This window comes from Carettochelys insculpta, chromosome 11 (assembly GCF_033958435.1).
Source record: "Carettochelys insculpta isolate YL-2023 chromosome 11, ASM3395843v1, whole genome shotgun sequence".
Taxonomy (NCBI): Eukaryota; Metazoa; Chordata; order Testudines; family Carettochelyidae; genus Carettochelys; species Carettochelys insculpta.
In genome coordinates this window covers 10,622,406-10,637,505 of record NC_134147.1, presented here as the reverse complement: position 1 = coordinate 10,637,505, position 15,100 = coordinate 10,622,406, and the positions used below count along the sequence as shown (strand labels likewise).

General features: G+C 45.8%; 1 protein-coding gene across 6 annotated transcripts in view; it reads right to left on the bottom strand.

Moving 5' to 3' along the window:
- ATG7 (autophagy related 7) overlaps positions 1-15,100 on the bottom strand; it is a 357,839-nt gene that overhangs the window by 138,357 nt on the left and 204,382 nt on the right. For all 6 annotated transcript variants that reach the window (XM_075006212.1, XM_075006211.1, XM_075006210.1 and 3 more), the window contains one exon: positions 11,178-11,300. In XM_075006212.1, the coding sequence (XP_074862313.1) occupies positions 11,178-11,300 (123 nt within the window). The remainder of the gene's footprint in view (positions 1-11,177; positions 11,301-15,100) is intronic.

The following is a 15,100-nucleotide window of genomic DNA, read 5'->3' as shown; positions in this document are numbered from 1 at the left end:
GAAGTAATTCTTCTGTCTATGCCTCTCTGCTCTGATTAGGCCCTCAACTGGAGCATTGTTTCTAGTTATGGGCACCACATTTCAAGAAAGATGTGCACAAATTGGAGAAAAGCAACAAAATGATTAAAGATCTAGAAAATGTGACCTATGATGGAAGATTGAAAGAGTTGGATTTGTTTAGTCTGGAAAAGAACACTGAGAAGGGACACAATTATAGTTTTCAAGTACCTAAAAGTTTGTTACAAGGAGGGAGAAAAGTTGTTCTTCTTAACCTATGAGTTGTAACAGAGAGGAAGCCGTGCTAGTCTATACACTATCAAAACAAAAAGCAGTCAAGTAGCACTTTAAAGGCTAGCAAAATAGTTTATTAGGTGAGCTTTCGTGGGACAGACCCACATCTTCAGACCATAGCCAGACCAGAACAGACTCAATATTTAAGACACAGAGAACCAAAAACAGTAAGCAAGGAGGGCAAATCAGAAAAAGATAATCAAGGTGAGCAAATCAGAGAGTGGAAGGGTAGGGGGGAAGGTCAAGAATTAGATTGAGCCAAGTATGCAGACGAGCCCCTATAGTGACTCAGAAAGTTCCCATCACGATTTAAACCATGTGTTAATGTGCCGAATTTGAATATAAAAGCCAGCTCGGCTGCTTCTCTTTCCAGAACGGTGTGATAATTCTTCGGTAACACACATACCTTTAGGTCATTGACAGAATGCCCCATTCCATTAAAATGTTGACTAACTGGTTTGTGGATCTGGAGTGTTTTGATGTCTGTTTTGTGCCCGCTGACCCTTTGTCTAAGGGAGTTAGAAGTCTGTCCAATATACAAAGCATCTGGGCATTGTTGGCACATGATGGCATATATGATGTTAGTAGAGGAGCATGAGAAAGTGCCCGTGATTCTGTGAGTAACCTGGTTAAGTCCAGTGATGGTATTTCCAGAGAAGATATGTGGACAAAGCTGGCAGTGGGCTTTGTTGCAGGGAGAGGTTCCGGGACTGGTATTGCTGGGGCATAGACTGTGGCTGTTAGTGAGGATCCTCATGAGGTTGGGAGGTTGTCTGTAGGAGAGAACAGGCATGTCACCCAGGGCCTTCTGGAGTGTAGCATCCTGATTCAGGATAGGTTGTAGGTCTTTAATAATTCATTGCAGCGGTCTGAGTTGGGGGCTGTAGGTGATGACCAGTGGTGTTCTGTTCTTGGCTTTCTTGGGCCGATCTTGGAGTAGCTGGTCTCTGGGTATTCATCTGGCCCTGTTGATTTGTTTTTTACTTCTCCTGGTGGGTAATTCAGGTTTATGAATATTTGGTAAACTTCTTGTAGTTTTTGGTCTCTGTCAGTTGGATCAGAGCAAATGCGATTGTACCTAAGAGCTTGACTGTAAACAATGGATCTAGTCACATGTGCAGAATGGAAACTAGAAGGGTGTAGATAAGTATAGCGATCAGTAGGTTTTCGGTACAGTGTGGTACTGATCAGGCCATTCTTGATTAGTACTGTAGTGTCCAGGAAATGTATCTCTTGCATGTTGTCATCGAGGCATAAGTTGATGGTGGGGTGTAGATTGTTAAAGTCTCTGCGGAATTCTTCTAGAGCCTCTGTACCATGGGTCCAAATCATAAAGATGTCATCAATGCATCTTAAGTAGAGGAGTGGTAATAGGGGACGAGAGCTGAGGAATCGTTGCTCCAGGTCAGCCATAAATATATTAGCATATTGTGGGGCCATGCGGGTGCCCATAGCAGTTCCACTAATCTGGAGGTATAAATTGTCCCCAAAACGGAAATGATTGTGTGTGAGAACAGAGTTACAGAGGTCAGACACCAGATTGACTGTGGTGGCATCAGGGATAGTATTCCTGATTGCTTGTAATCCGTCTTTATGTGGAATATTAGTGTACAGAGCCTCTACATCCTTTGCAGCAAGGATGGCGTTATCAGGAACTTTCCCGATGTTTTGTAATTTCCTCAGGAAGTCAGTGGTATCTCGGGTATAGCTGGGAGCGTTGGTGGCATAGGGTTTGAGGAGGGAGTCCACGTAACTGGATAGTCCGGTGGTAAGGGTGCCAATACCTGAAATGATAGGGCGTCCAGGGTTTCCAGGTTTGTCAGTTTTGGGAAGTAAATAGAATAATCCAGGCTGTGGCTCAGATGGTGTGTGAATCTCAGAATCTCTGTGAATCTCAGACACACCATCTGAGCCACAGTCTGGATTATTCTATTTACTTCCCAAAACCGACAAACCTGGAAACCCTGGACGCCTTATCATTTCAGGTATTGGCACCCTTACCACCCGACTATCCAGTTACGTGGACTCCCTCCTCAAACCCTGTGCCACCAACGCTCCCAGCTATACCCGAGATACCACCGACTACCTGAGGAAATTACAAAACATCGGAAAAGTTCCTGATAACGCCATCCTTGCTGCAAAGGATGTAGAGGCTCTGTACACTAATATTCCACATAAAGACAGATTACAAGCAATCAGGAATACCATCCCTGATGCCACCACAGCCAAACTGGTGTCTGACCTCTGTAACTCTGTTCTCACACACAATCATTTCCGTTTTGGGGACAATTTATGCCTCCAGATTAGTGGAACTGCTATGGGCACCCGCATGGCCCCACAATATGCTAATATATTTATGGCTGACCTGGAACAACGATTCCTCAGCTCTCGTCCCCTATTACCACTCCTCTACTTAAGATGCATTGATGACATCTTTATGATTTGGACCCATGGTACAGAGGCTCTAGAAGAATTCCACAGAGACTTTAACAATCTACACCCCACCATCAACTTATGCCTCGATGACAACATGCAAGAGATACATTTCCTGGACACTACAGTACTAATCAAGAATGGCCTGATCAGTACCACACTGTACCGAAAACCTACTGATCGCTATACTTATCTACACCCTTCTAGTTTCCATTCTGCACATGTGACTAGATCCATTGTTTACAGTCAAGCTCTTAGGTACAATCACATTTGCTCTGATCCAACTGACAGAGACCAAAAACTACAAGAACTTTACCAAATATTCATAAACCTGAATTACCCACCAGGAGAAGTAAAAAAACAAATCAACAGGGCCAGATGAATACCCATCACCTACAGCCCCCAACTCAGACCACTGCAACGAATTATTAAAGACCTACAACCTATCCTGAATCAGGATGCTACACTCCAGAACGCCCTGGGTGACATGCCTGTTCTCTCCTACAGACAACCTCCCAACCTCATGAGGATCCTCACTAACAGCCACAGTCTATACCCCAGGAATACCAGTCCCGGAACCTCTCCCTGCAACAAAGCCCACTGCCAGCTTTGTCCACATATCTTCTCTGGATATACCATCACTGGACCTAACCAGGTTACTCACAGAAACATGGGCACTTTCTCATGCTCCTCTACTAACATCATATATGCCATCATGTGCCAACAATGCCCAGATGCTTTGTATATTGGACAGACTTCTAACTCTCTTAGACAAAGGGTCAGCGGGCACAAAACAGACATCAAAACACTCCAGATCAACAAACCAGTTAGTCAACATTTTAATGGAATGGGGCATTCTGTCAATGACCTAAAGGTATGTGTGTTACCGAAGAATTATCACACCGTTCTGGAAAGAGAAGCAGTGGAGCTGGCTTTTATATTCAAATTCAGCACATTAACACATGGTTTAAATCGTGATGGGAACTTTCTGAGTCACTATAGGGGCTCGTCTGCATACTTGGCTCAATCTAATTCTTGACCTTCTCCCCCACCCCTCCACTCTCTGATTTGCTCACCTTGATTATCTTTTTCTGATTTGTCCTCCTTGCTTACTGTTTTTGGTTCTCTGTGCCTTAAATATTGAGTCTGTTCTGGTCTGGCTATGGTCTGAAGAAGTGGGTCTGTCCCACGACAGCTCACCTAATAAACTATTTTGCTAGCCTTTAAAGTGCTACTTGACTGCTTTTTGTTTTAGCCTATGAGGATAGGACAAGAAGTAATGGGCTTAAACTGCAGCAAGGGAGGTTTAGGCTGGACATTAGAAAAAACTTCCCAACTTTCAGAGTGGTTATGCACTGGAATAAATTGCCTAGGGAGCTGTGGAATCTCCATCATTGGAGATACTTGAAGATCAGGTTAGACAGACATCTACCAGTGCTGGTCTAGATGGTGCTTGGTCCTGCTGTGAGTGCACAGGACTGGACTTGATCGCTCACAGTCCAGCTCTAGTGTTCTATTATTCTATGCTGAGCAAGGCTCACAAACCATGCAAGTCCAGGTTAGGAGTGGGCAGAAAAAGTACTTCAGGAAATGGAGATGGAATTCTTAAGTCAGCTGGGTCTGCTCGCCTAATGAACTCTTCTCTTGTGGAAATAAGTTCTTAGTGCTGGTGTGGGACTTTCCCACAGCTTCTATTGGACTCTAAAGCCATGTGTATCATCAGGGCTGGTCACTAAGCTGTACGTAAATATCTAACTGTTGTTAAAAAAACAAAAAATATTCCACAGATCTCATATTAAAACCAGATGTGAGCTGCAGAAGCCAGCAACTTAGTGTCATTTCAAGAGACTCAGCAGAAACGTGTTAATTGCATTATTTGCTTTGCCAAGCAATAAATTGCCATTACAGTGAAGTCATATCAGATGGCTATGATAATTTTCCTATGCATGTTATATTACTAGAGAGGGAAATGCTTTGTCTGAAATATTAAAGCTAGTATTCTGGATGCAATTTCTTTTCTGAAGTGGAGTAAAATTTAGTTGCAGTTCAGATTCCTGCTCCTATTGTGTACTCAGTTACTAGCAGTATATTTTATATCTGCGGATTTAAAAAGATGGATTACAGAATTTATAAAGTGCTATTGTAATACTCATAGATTATAGGACTGATTGATGATATTAATAAACTTTGCAAACTACCCCTCCAATAAATACAGAATCTTGCATGCTCTCCTGCACTTACAATGTGCAGTAAGAATAAATGCAGAGCTACATGTAGGCGTCGTATTTATATAGAGAAGGGAATGTATTCATAAAACTAAATGTGACCAAAAATGGAACTGTAGGCTTAGTAAATTTAATTTTACTTACTGGGAGTAATTCCACAAATGTCCAAGTTAAGCATATACATTAGTTTTTGCAGGATCTGGGCTCCAATTAGTAAACCATTAGGAATTTCTGCAGTGCAATGAATTTTTCACTGAGACTGCACTAGCTCCTAATGAATAAATGATATCTGTACTGAAGTATGGGCAAACCCAAAATGCTAAGATTCTTCCATTCTGAACAGCAAGGTTTCTAGAGGAAATATTAGGACAATATAAACAAATTGGAAAATATGATTCACTCATGATTCTTTGTGACATTAATGGGGCTACAAAGCTCAGTATCTGATAGTATCATGTGAAATATAGAAACAATGAATGTAAAACAGCACTTTAAAAATAAGTCCTGCACAGCTGTAATTTTTAAATTCAAATACCAAACAGTCCAGAGTAAGAATTAAGGGAATGACCTATCCTGAGTCACTACTTTTGCTCAAAGGAGAAGTCACAAAAACAACCTTTAAAAAAAAATCTGTTTTTTGATTTTTCCTCAAAGGAAAAGAGTCTGTTTGTTTAAGAAAATAGTGTATTTCATGCAAACATTAGGCACGGGGAAGACTTTTTGCTTTTCGCTAACCAATAAATATGATTAATACTGCTTTTATTATTGTACAATGCAATGTTACCACAGTTTTCAGATTAATCATCATTCTGCTGAAAGAAGTTATTCATTCTTTATACCATAAAATATTGTTATTATGTAACTGTCCTGCAATACAGCAAAAAAGAAATCCAAGTTTTTAAAATCTGAGTTATAGTTCACATTATGCTCCATATTATTGAATGTTTATGAACTTAATTTACTCTGCTGCTGGTATATCTTTAATCAGATACTTTCTGCTTTCAAAATAATCTTCTAATTTAAGTGAAAACTGTAATGGCAAACTGCCGCAACTTCATAGGAATTTATATCACACTATAAATTAATGTAACTTATAGAATGTTCACAAATGGACAGATAGAAACATCTGAATACATTCTGAAACTTGCAGATGATATTCGCGAACTAACAAATGTGAAAAGATATATTATAAAACAGTGCTAATACTATGGTCTTTAACAACATCCTTAAGAAAACAGTCTTCTAAGCAATCTGAAAAAGTCATTGATGCATGGGAATTAGACCAAGACATCATCATTACTGTGCTGTACCTTATCATTGCAAGTAAAGGGGCGTGTGTGTGTGTAACAATCTGATTTAATAAATTAACAGGTATCACATGGCTCCTCGTGTCCAGCATCCACCGCAATTTGAAGAGTTAAAACATGAGTCCAAGAGCCAAGTCAGCATTATCCCAGAAACCTGTTAAGTAAAACTGATGATCCATTTCCAGCTGAGAAAACAGCTAAAACCTTTTATGCAGGCTGCAATAACTGAATAATCACTTCTTAAAGCCAACTTTTAAAACAGCCATGCAGTATTACTACACTGTGCTGCAAGGGTAAGTATAGATGTACAAAAGTACAAACATTTTTATATGTGGGAAGGGTTACAAATCAACCCCCTGCCCATGCTTTTTGGAACTTTTAGCTGTCTGATTTAAGAGGCATACAATCAAGAGTTTATACATCTTTATCCATTGCATTTCCCCATAAGCCAAAAGCTGTTTCAGTTATCCTTTGTTACTGTGGCTGCTTCTACACATGCATGATCTTCTGGAAGATCCGAAGAGCATCTACATATGAAAGGCATGTTTCTGGAAGAAATCAAGAACAGCACGCCACATCTTAAAGAGTCCTTACTCTGCTCCTAAATGAGGAAGAATGCTGTCTTATTTCGGAAGAAGCAGTCCACCATGTGGCAGCCAGCCAGAGAGTGCAGAAGCTCCAGGCAGCCCCAGTGGGGCTCTATGGTCTCTGGGTCTGGCCGCTTTTAAAGCTACAAGGACTCAGAGACCTCCATGGAAGGAAGCTGAGTGTGTGGAGGCAGGCAGCACATGTTGGGCTGCCAGCCACACTTCCCCGAAGAGCCCCTGCATTGCCCACATAGCCCCAAGCCCAAGAGATGGCCAGCACGCCAACACCCAGAGCCCCCCAGGGCAGCCCCAGGGAGCCGGCCGAGGGCACCCCGGGACTCCGAACAATCTCCAAATGAGGGTCCTGTCTTGGACTGAGCCAGAGCTCCAGGACCTCCTGTGGCTCTGGAGGGATGAAAAGGTACTGAGGGACACCACTGCGCACCAACAGAATGCCCTCGCCTTCGCACACTTTGCCCATGGCCTGGCTTGCCTGCGGCCACCTTTCCTGGACCCCCGAGCAGATCTGGTGCAAAGTTCAAGAACTGAGGCTGGGCTGCATTAGGGCCCAGGACAGCACCCACTTGTCTGGCCAGGCCCCAGCCAGCTGTCCCTAATTCCAGGAGCTGTGGAACCTCCTGGCGGGGTATGACACCATTCCACCCCACACCACTGTGGAAACAGCTGCACCTGAGCCCCCTGCCGCACTAGGGGAGGGAGAAGTAGGTCCTGCCATAGTGCCCGGCGGACAGGATGTCGATGTCCCATCCAGTGAGAAGTCCTTGGAGAGCTCCCTCGTAATGGAGTTGCCCACTGCCAGGCATCATCTGAGCTCTCTAAAGCCTCCTCAGGTAAGCGTGCCATGGCACATCCCTGGGAGGGCGCATGGCTGGGCACACCTGGGCCCTCATGTCATGACCCAACCTGATGGCTTGACCTGAAATGTTGCCCAGGGTTGCAGCCATGCCTGCAGGTGACATCTGTCACCGTTCTGTGGAGAGCCCCATGAGCCACACGAGTATGCTGGGAGGACCCTCAGGCAGTACATCTGCACCCAAGCTACCCGCTCCCCGGGCAGGGACCTCCCCCCACCCATCCACCAGCCCATTCCTGGGTGGGGAACACCACAGGCAGCACCACTGCCAAGCCATTGTGCCGCATTGATTAGCATGCCGAGATCACAAGACACCACACTGAGGGTATCCCAGGGACATAGCTGTCCCTTGGGTCCAGGGGGTAGCCACCAAGCGGGGCTGGAATCATAGCAGTTAGGGTCAATATGTGCCTCTGAACCTCCTGCCACACCCCCTCATCTTACAGCAGCTCCATTCAAGGGGTGGGAGAGCTACATAAGGAGCCCTGGGCCTGCCAGCCCTCTCCAGACCAGAGGGCCCACCAGTCCTGGACCAGCCCCAGCACCTGCAGCACAGTGGCCACATGTCATGGCCCTGGCATATGGCCCTCCAGACAAGGCAGCTGCGGCCTATACAGCTGCCCTCTGGTACCAGAACGTACTGGCAGAGAGGCAGCTGGCCCTGGACGAGGCTGAACTCAACTGCTCGTGGGATACATGGGGGAAGGTCGTAGGGATGTTCTGCATCATATGCAGTACCCTTGCCAACCTTCCCCCAGCCACCACACAGCTGTTCCCGCCCCAGCCGATGCCCCTGATGCCCGAGCCACACTGTCCGTGGCTGCATTCAGGATCCTCAGGGCCTGGCTCATGGTCACGGTGGGCCCCGTGGAGGGCCCCCACACTGTGAACTGTCCCTTTCGCCTTCCTGCTGAGTCAAGCCCCTGGTCAAATCGCCCCTACCTCCTTGTGCTCCCAGCCCCATCAGCGACTGGACAGGGACTGTGCACCGGGGGGTGGGAGGAGCACCCCTGGGTGCTGAGGCTCACAGCCCTCCAACCCATCCCTTGAGTAGGGCCCTCTCCATCCCTGTCCCAGTCCCCATCCAAGTTGCCACATAAATAGCTGCCCAGGTTTTAGTTTTAACATATATGTTTATTATTGCCACCTACTATTTACAATATAGTTAGTTAATGTTTGAAGGTTCTCGTTATAAACACTTTTACAGTTTGCAACTCCCCATGTCCATGATTATTGAGAGGGAATAGTAGGGAGTGGGGGGCAGGAGGCCTGTGGGGAGGATTTGGGCAAGGGTCAGTACTCCCCTCAGACAAATGCCTCCCTGAGTACCTCCAGGATGCTTAACCACGATGGGGTCCGATGCCAGTTAGGGGCCACAGCGGGCTGCTAGTACCTGGCATCTGGCTCTGCCATCCAGCCTGAGGGGAGGGTCCCTTCATGTGCCATGATGAGGTTGTGGAGGGAGCAGCAGGCACCAATAACCTGGGTGACGTTCTCCACCCCCACATTGAAGCATTTAAGGAGGCATCTAAACCTCGCCTTTAAGGGGCTGAAGGCGCACTCGACAGGATACCGGACCCATGTCAGCCAGGCATTGAGCAGCTCCTGAGAGGGGGTGAGGTGGTGTGTTTGGGCACGTTAGCCAGGGCTTCATGGAGTAGGACTGGGTTGCCCATGAGGCAGAGTGGCATGGCAACCTCCCTGACAGTACGCTCCCACTGGGGGATATAGGTTCCAGCCTCCATCAAGCAGAACAAGATGGAGCTGTGAAGGATGCATATGTCATGTGCCCCGCCTGGACAGCCCACATATATGGCAGTGAACCTCCCCCGTGAGTCCACCACCGCCTGGAGCACGATGGAGTGGCAACCCCTTGTGGTTCATATAGCAGCCACCGCTGTGGTTCAGGGCACTGATGGGTATGTGTGTCCCATTGATTGCCCAAAAACACTGGGGGAACTCAAGCTTGGTGAAGCCCTCGACAACCATGTCCAGGTCCTTGATGTGCACCAGCCTCTGCACCAGTATGTCGCTGATGGCTCCCACAACCTCCAGGGAACAGGGGGTGGGCACAGGGGTACCCCTGCCCCCCTGCAGGACTCCATCTCTCCCTACAGGGACCTCTCCCCCTGCACGGGGCACCCCTTCAGCAAAGGGCATGTGTTGGTCCCCTGGGGCTAGGCCTACCCACCCTCTGGTCCAGGCACTCACTGCCCCAGCCCCCGAGGGTCCCCCATGCCCTCTGGCCCCTTTCCTTCTCCCCTAGATGGGCCAGGGCACAGAGCAGGGCTTACGTCAAGGACGACACTGACGGTGGATGTGCCCACCCCGAATTGCTGCCCGATCAACGGGTAGCTGTCCAGAGTGGACAGTTTCTAGATGGTGATGACCATGCACTTCTTGACAGAGAGGGCTGGTTGCATACAGGTATCCTGCCATCAAAGAATGGGGACGAGGCAGCTGCAGATGCCAGAAACGTCTACGTCATCTGGAGATTCTGCAGCCAGCGCCTTTTGTCCCATTCACCCATGACTACCCTGTGGGCCTTACTCGCAGGATAGCCTGAGGGGGGCCCGGGTCTCTTTCTCCACAGGATGCCAAGGAGCGTGGCCAGGACGACAGCCAGCATTTGGTCAGGGCAACCCTCCAGGTTTGCGGCTGCTGGGGGTCCATGATCATTGGCTGGGGTGTCAGGACCAGTGACTGGCTCAGTCCTTGCTGCAAGCAGCATGGTAGGCCTCAGCAGCTTGTGCAGAAGGGGCTGTTTGGGAGGGGCCCTTTAATGGGCCACATGGCCGGTGGCCGCAGAACAGCTCTCCAGCCATGTGTCCTCACATCCAGGGCATTTCCTGCCCCATACCTCCAGAACAGCATCCGTGCATGTTTAGATGTAATCTTCCAGAAGAAGGAGTAGCTCTTTTGGACTGCAATTTATGTGTAGATGCAATCTTCCAGAAGATGATCCTCCAGAAGCTGTCTTCTGGGGAATACTCTTCTGGAAGACCGTGAATGTGCAGAAACGACCTATGATGCTAGTGGCATATCTTTCACATTCCCTATAACAAAATAGAAACTAACTTTGGACTGACCTAAAAGATAACTGGTTTCTCTAAGAAGGATCACACATTGATGCTACTCACTAAGCAGCCACTTTTTCCGTACAATTAACTTCCTCAAAAACTCAATGAAAAATGTGGTTATTTTTCTCGACAACAGAAGTCTAACAGCCTGTGAATATTTGTACTATGCAGTGCTGTAGGTCTTATGCTCTTAGAACTGGTTACTTCACTCTTCCAGTGGCATTCATGATCCTGTAACGCTAAGATGTCATATTATCTCACTGCACAGTGTGACACAAACGAATAGTTTTGTATACAAAATATCAATGATCAACTATGAGTGAATCATCTGCTTCTATATTTATAAAGCTGAATATTAAGGACGAAGTTTATTGTCTTACCTCAGCATCTTGAGTTTCCTGATGTAATAAAGTCAGACCTGTTAGGTCTTCTAAGAAGGAATGTGAGGAATTAAAAACTTTTGCCAGGAAATTAAACCCCTCATGCTCATATTGGTCAAGGACCTGTGAAGTAAATAGACACAAAGGGAGGTGAAGATGACATGTAAAGGGTTAAATTTTAATCATTGAAACATCTAGTCAATGAAATACAGGGTAAGCTTTTTGTGTACCCATACACTTATTGTGAAATTGTTAATTACGAAAATCACAGTGAGATAGGGATGAAGAGAAAACCAGGTAGTATTACAAACATTTTCAAACCACTGCAGAGAATTTTTCATTTCAGAACTACCAATACAAGAAATACCAATTTTAAAAGTTGCAGTCTCCTTCAGAATCTTGCAGGAAAATTTTGTGGATTCTGTAAAACCTGGTGGAAATCTGCATTACGCTTTATTTGTTCTGTTTTGTATGTCGTGTAAAGCCCTGATGCAACTGGGAGGAAATTTTTAGCCACTACAACAGAGAGCACATCATTCCTTTGACAAGAATTCCATTTTACATAGGACTTTTAATTTCCTAATGGGATGACTTTTTAATGTCATACTACAGAAAACTGCTATATTGTTAAAAACTTTTGCATCTGTACCAACAACATGCTGCAAAGCTGAAGAGTTTAGGAAAAAAAAATTCCACTGGTATGTGTTGATTATATTCTGCCTCATCATGTTCTTGTGGTGAAACAGCTGGGGACTGTACCATTAACTTATTTGCATCATATCCACACTACTTCAGGTCAATAGCCTTCCCTGAAACCAATGTATTTCATTTTTTCCTGGATTGCAAAAGAAGCTGGAATTGCTGTAGCTAGTACTCTCTTTGGCTGCATCTATAGTACGAGATAAATTTGAATTTATTTATATCGATTCTCTAATTCTGGAATTTATAAGTTCAAATTTGACCATCCTCACTTCCCACATGCTCCCTACAAAGTGAAGTCATTGTTGCCACACACTAATTGGCTAACATTAACTGTTGCAGTAGTGCATTGTGGGAAGCTACCCCACAGTTTCCTCATCCCCACAGTATTCTGGGTACGCTCGCTGGTCTTAATGTCATCGTCCCACATTGCATTTTCCTTAATTCCCTCCCAGCCCCTGAAAATATGCCAATCCCGGGAAATAATGCAGGAACCCTCAAAGTTAGAAGATAGATAATAGAAAAATCTAGGAAAAAGAATTTTTGGCTTATCCCCATATTACATTGTCAACACGGGTGCAACGACTACGTTCTCAGTTGGCCATCCACTGAGTATCCCACCTCCCATCACCGCACGTACATCATCCCTGAAAATAATGCAGGGGCCCGGACTGTATTTGAAAGTGAGAAGAAAGAGGATAGAAAAGTGTAGGAAGAAAGAATTTTTGGTTTCCCGACTCATTATATGGATATTGCCAACACAGGTTCAACGACTGTCTCAAATGGCCATCCAGTGAGTGTCCCACCTCCCATCATTGCATGTTCTCTCTGAAAATAATACAGGTGCCCAGATTGTTTTTTAAAGTGAGAAGAAAGAGGATACAAAAGTGTATGAAAAAAGAAGGAAGCACTGAGGGCCCATGTGACATGATCCCTTCGTGGGGAAATCAGACCCCCAAGCTCACGGGACTTCCCCCCAGCGGCAGCAAGCCCCATTATGGGCTTTTCCCCTGTGGCAGCAAAGGTTCCTGTGTTTCTTGGCCTCCACAGGAGAATTTTCCCGGGCAGTAGCAAGCTCCTTAGCTGCCAGGGGAGAGATTCCCCAGCACCAGCAGCAAGGCCTGGTGTGGGCAAAGGAGGCGGGGGGTTCAGTGGGGGGGTCAGTTAAGGTGGTCCTTCCCCAAGGCAGCACCAAAACCCTGAATTTCTTAGCCATTGGGGGAGACTTTTCCCCTGTGGTAGCAAGCCCCTTAGCCACTGGGCAAGACTTTCCCCTGGCAGCAGCAAGGCCCAGCACAGGCAAAGTGTGGGGTGTTAGTGGATAGGGGGCCAGCTGAAGTGGTCTTTCCCCACAGCGGCAAGAAAGCCCCCAGTATCTTAACCGCTGGGGGAGACTTCCCCAAGGTGGCAGCAAATCCCCCAGTATCTTAGCTACTGGGGGAGACTTCCCCGTGGCAGCAGTGAAGCCCAGAATATCTTTCCTGCCCTTGGAGACCTAAACATGTGACTGGCAGCATTGCCAGCACCAAATGACAGGCACATCCTTTCATTGGGTTTGGTTGAGGGCTACCCATGTGATGTGGCTGAGTGTGGGAAAGACCCAGAATGTGTGGTGTCTGTCGGGGACGGAAGGGGTTTGCACACAAACAAACTGCTGAGAAGGTTTCTCAGCGTGCTATGCAAGCACGACCCCCGGCACAGCTTTGTTGACATGTGGTACGGCGAGGCATAGGCTGGCGCCAGGCAGCACAGAGAAAAAATAATGAGTGTACAGAGCTGCGAACTCCCTGCAGGGGCTATCTGAATGGGCAGATGCACTGGCAGTGCTAACAGCAAAGAAAGAAAGAATGACATTTCTCAGGCTCTCATGCTAACATGAGCTCGCAGCTAAAGGCTCGCTGCTCCCGGTTGGAATTCATGTTCTTCCTGTTACTGGGAGCACTGACGAGAGCAGGGTACTGAGAGGGGCATTATGGGTTACATACGGGACACCTCTAGAGGCTAATAAATTGGATTGTAAGATGTGGCGCTTCCACCGTTGCCTTTAATTGAACTTCTGAATTTGAGCTTGACGCTATACCCACCAGGTAACTGTGATTTTGTAATTTCAAGATTAGTGCACCCAAAATGGAGCAAAAGGTATTTGCAGTGAAGACTCATGTGGCAAAATCGAGCTAACAATTAAATCTGAATTTATCTCATAGTGTAGATGCAGCCTCAAAGTATTACTAAGGGGATTCAAGTGAGACTCAATGTAAGTGATTATATTTAGTTTTGTTTTACAGGAAGCATACACTCAATGCTCCTAGTGTATGTAGAACAAAAATTACAAATCAGAAATGACAAATTCCTTCTTGCCCAGTTATTTACAATTAACCAAAATCACCTTTTACCCCAAAAACCTCATTCTTTTCTAACACTCCTCAAAAGCCTATGGGGTAATGTCTATACTTACCGGGGGTCAGTACACTGCAATCAATCTTCCAGGGATCAATTTTGCCATGTGTGAAGACATGGCAAAATTGATCTCTCTGGGCTTGGCCGTAGACCCTGGGACTCCACACAGACATGTAGAGTAAGGAGTGTCAACATGAGCCCAAGAGACATTGACAAAAGCCCAAAGTGACCCGATCTATAGCAGGGAAGAAAGTCAATCCTGATATGTTGAGTCTAACTACTCAAATGTTTTGGCTAGAATTGTGTATCTAGGATTTACTTTGATCCCTAATGTAGGCCAGGCCTAGTAGCACAAACAGGCCTACCAGTACTATAGCACAACACTGTGTGAAGGTTCACAAACTGCTAGCATTCATCATCAGAGATGTTGCAAAATGTCTACAGGACTTCCCATACCATTCTCTGGAATATCAGGATAGCTTCTCCGGGGAACCTAAGGTCGTCTCTACACAGCAAAGATATTTCAAAATAACAGCTGCAGTCTACACAACACAATAACTATTTTGAAATAGTGGACATCTTATTTTGAATTTAGTAAACCTCATTGTACAAGGACTAGTGCCTATTTCAAAATAGGTATTTTGAAACGGGGCTATGTAGACAGGGAACAGAGGCTATTTCGAAATAAGCTATTCTGGAACATCTTATTTCAAAATAAAGCTGCTGTGTAGATATAGTATTTCAGATTAGAGCCCCTGGGAGCAGAGCTCCCAGGGGCTCTAATCTGAAATAGGCTCTAATGTGTGTGGACACAGTATTTTGAGATA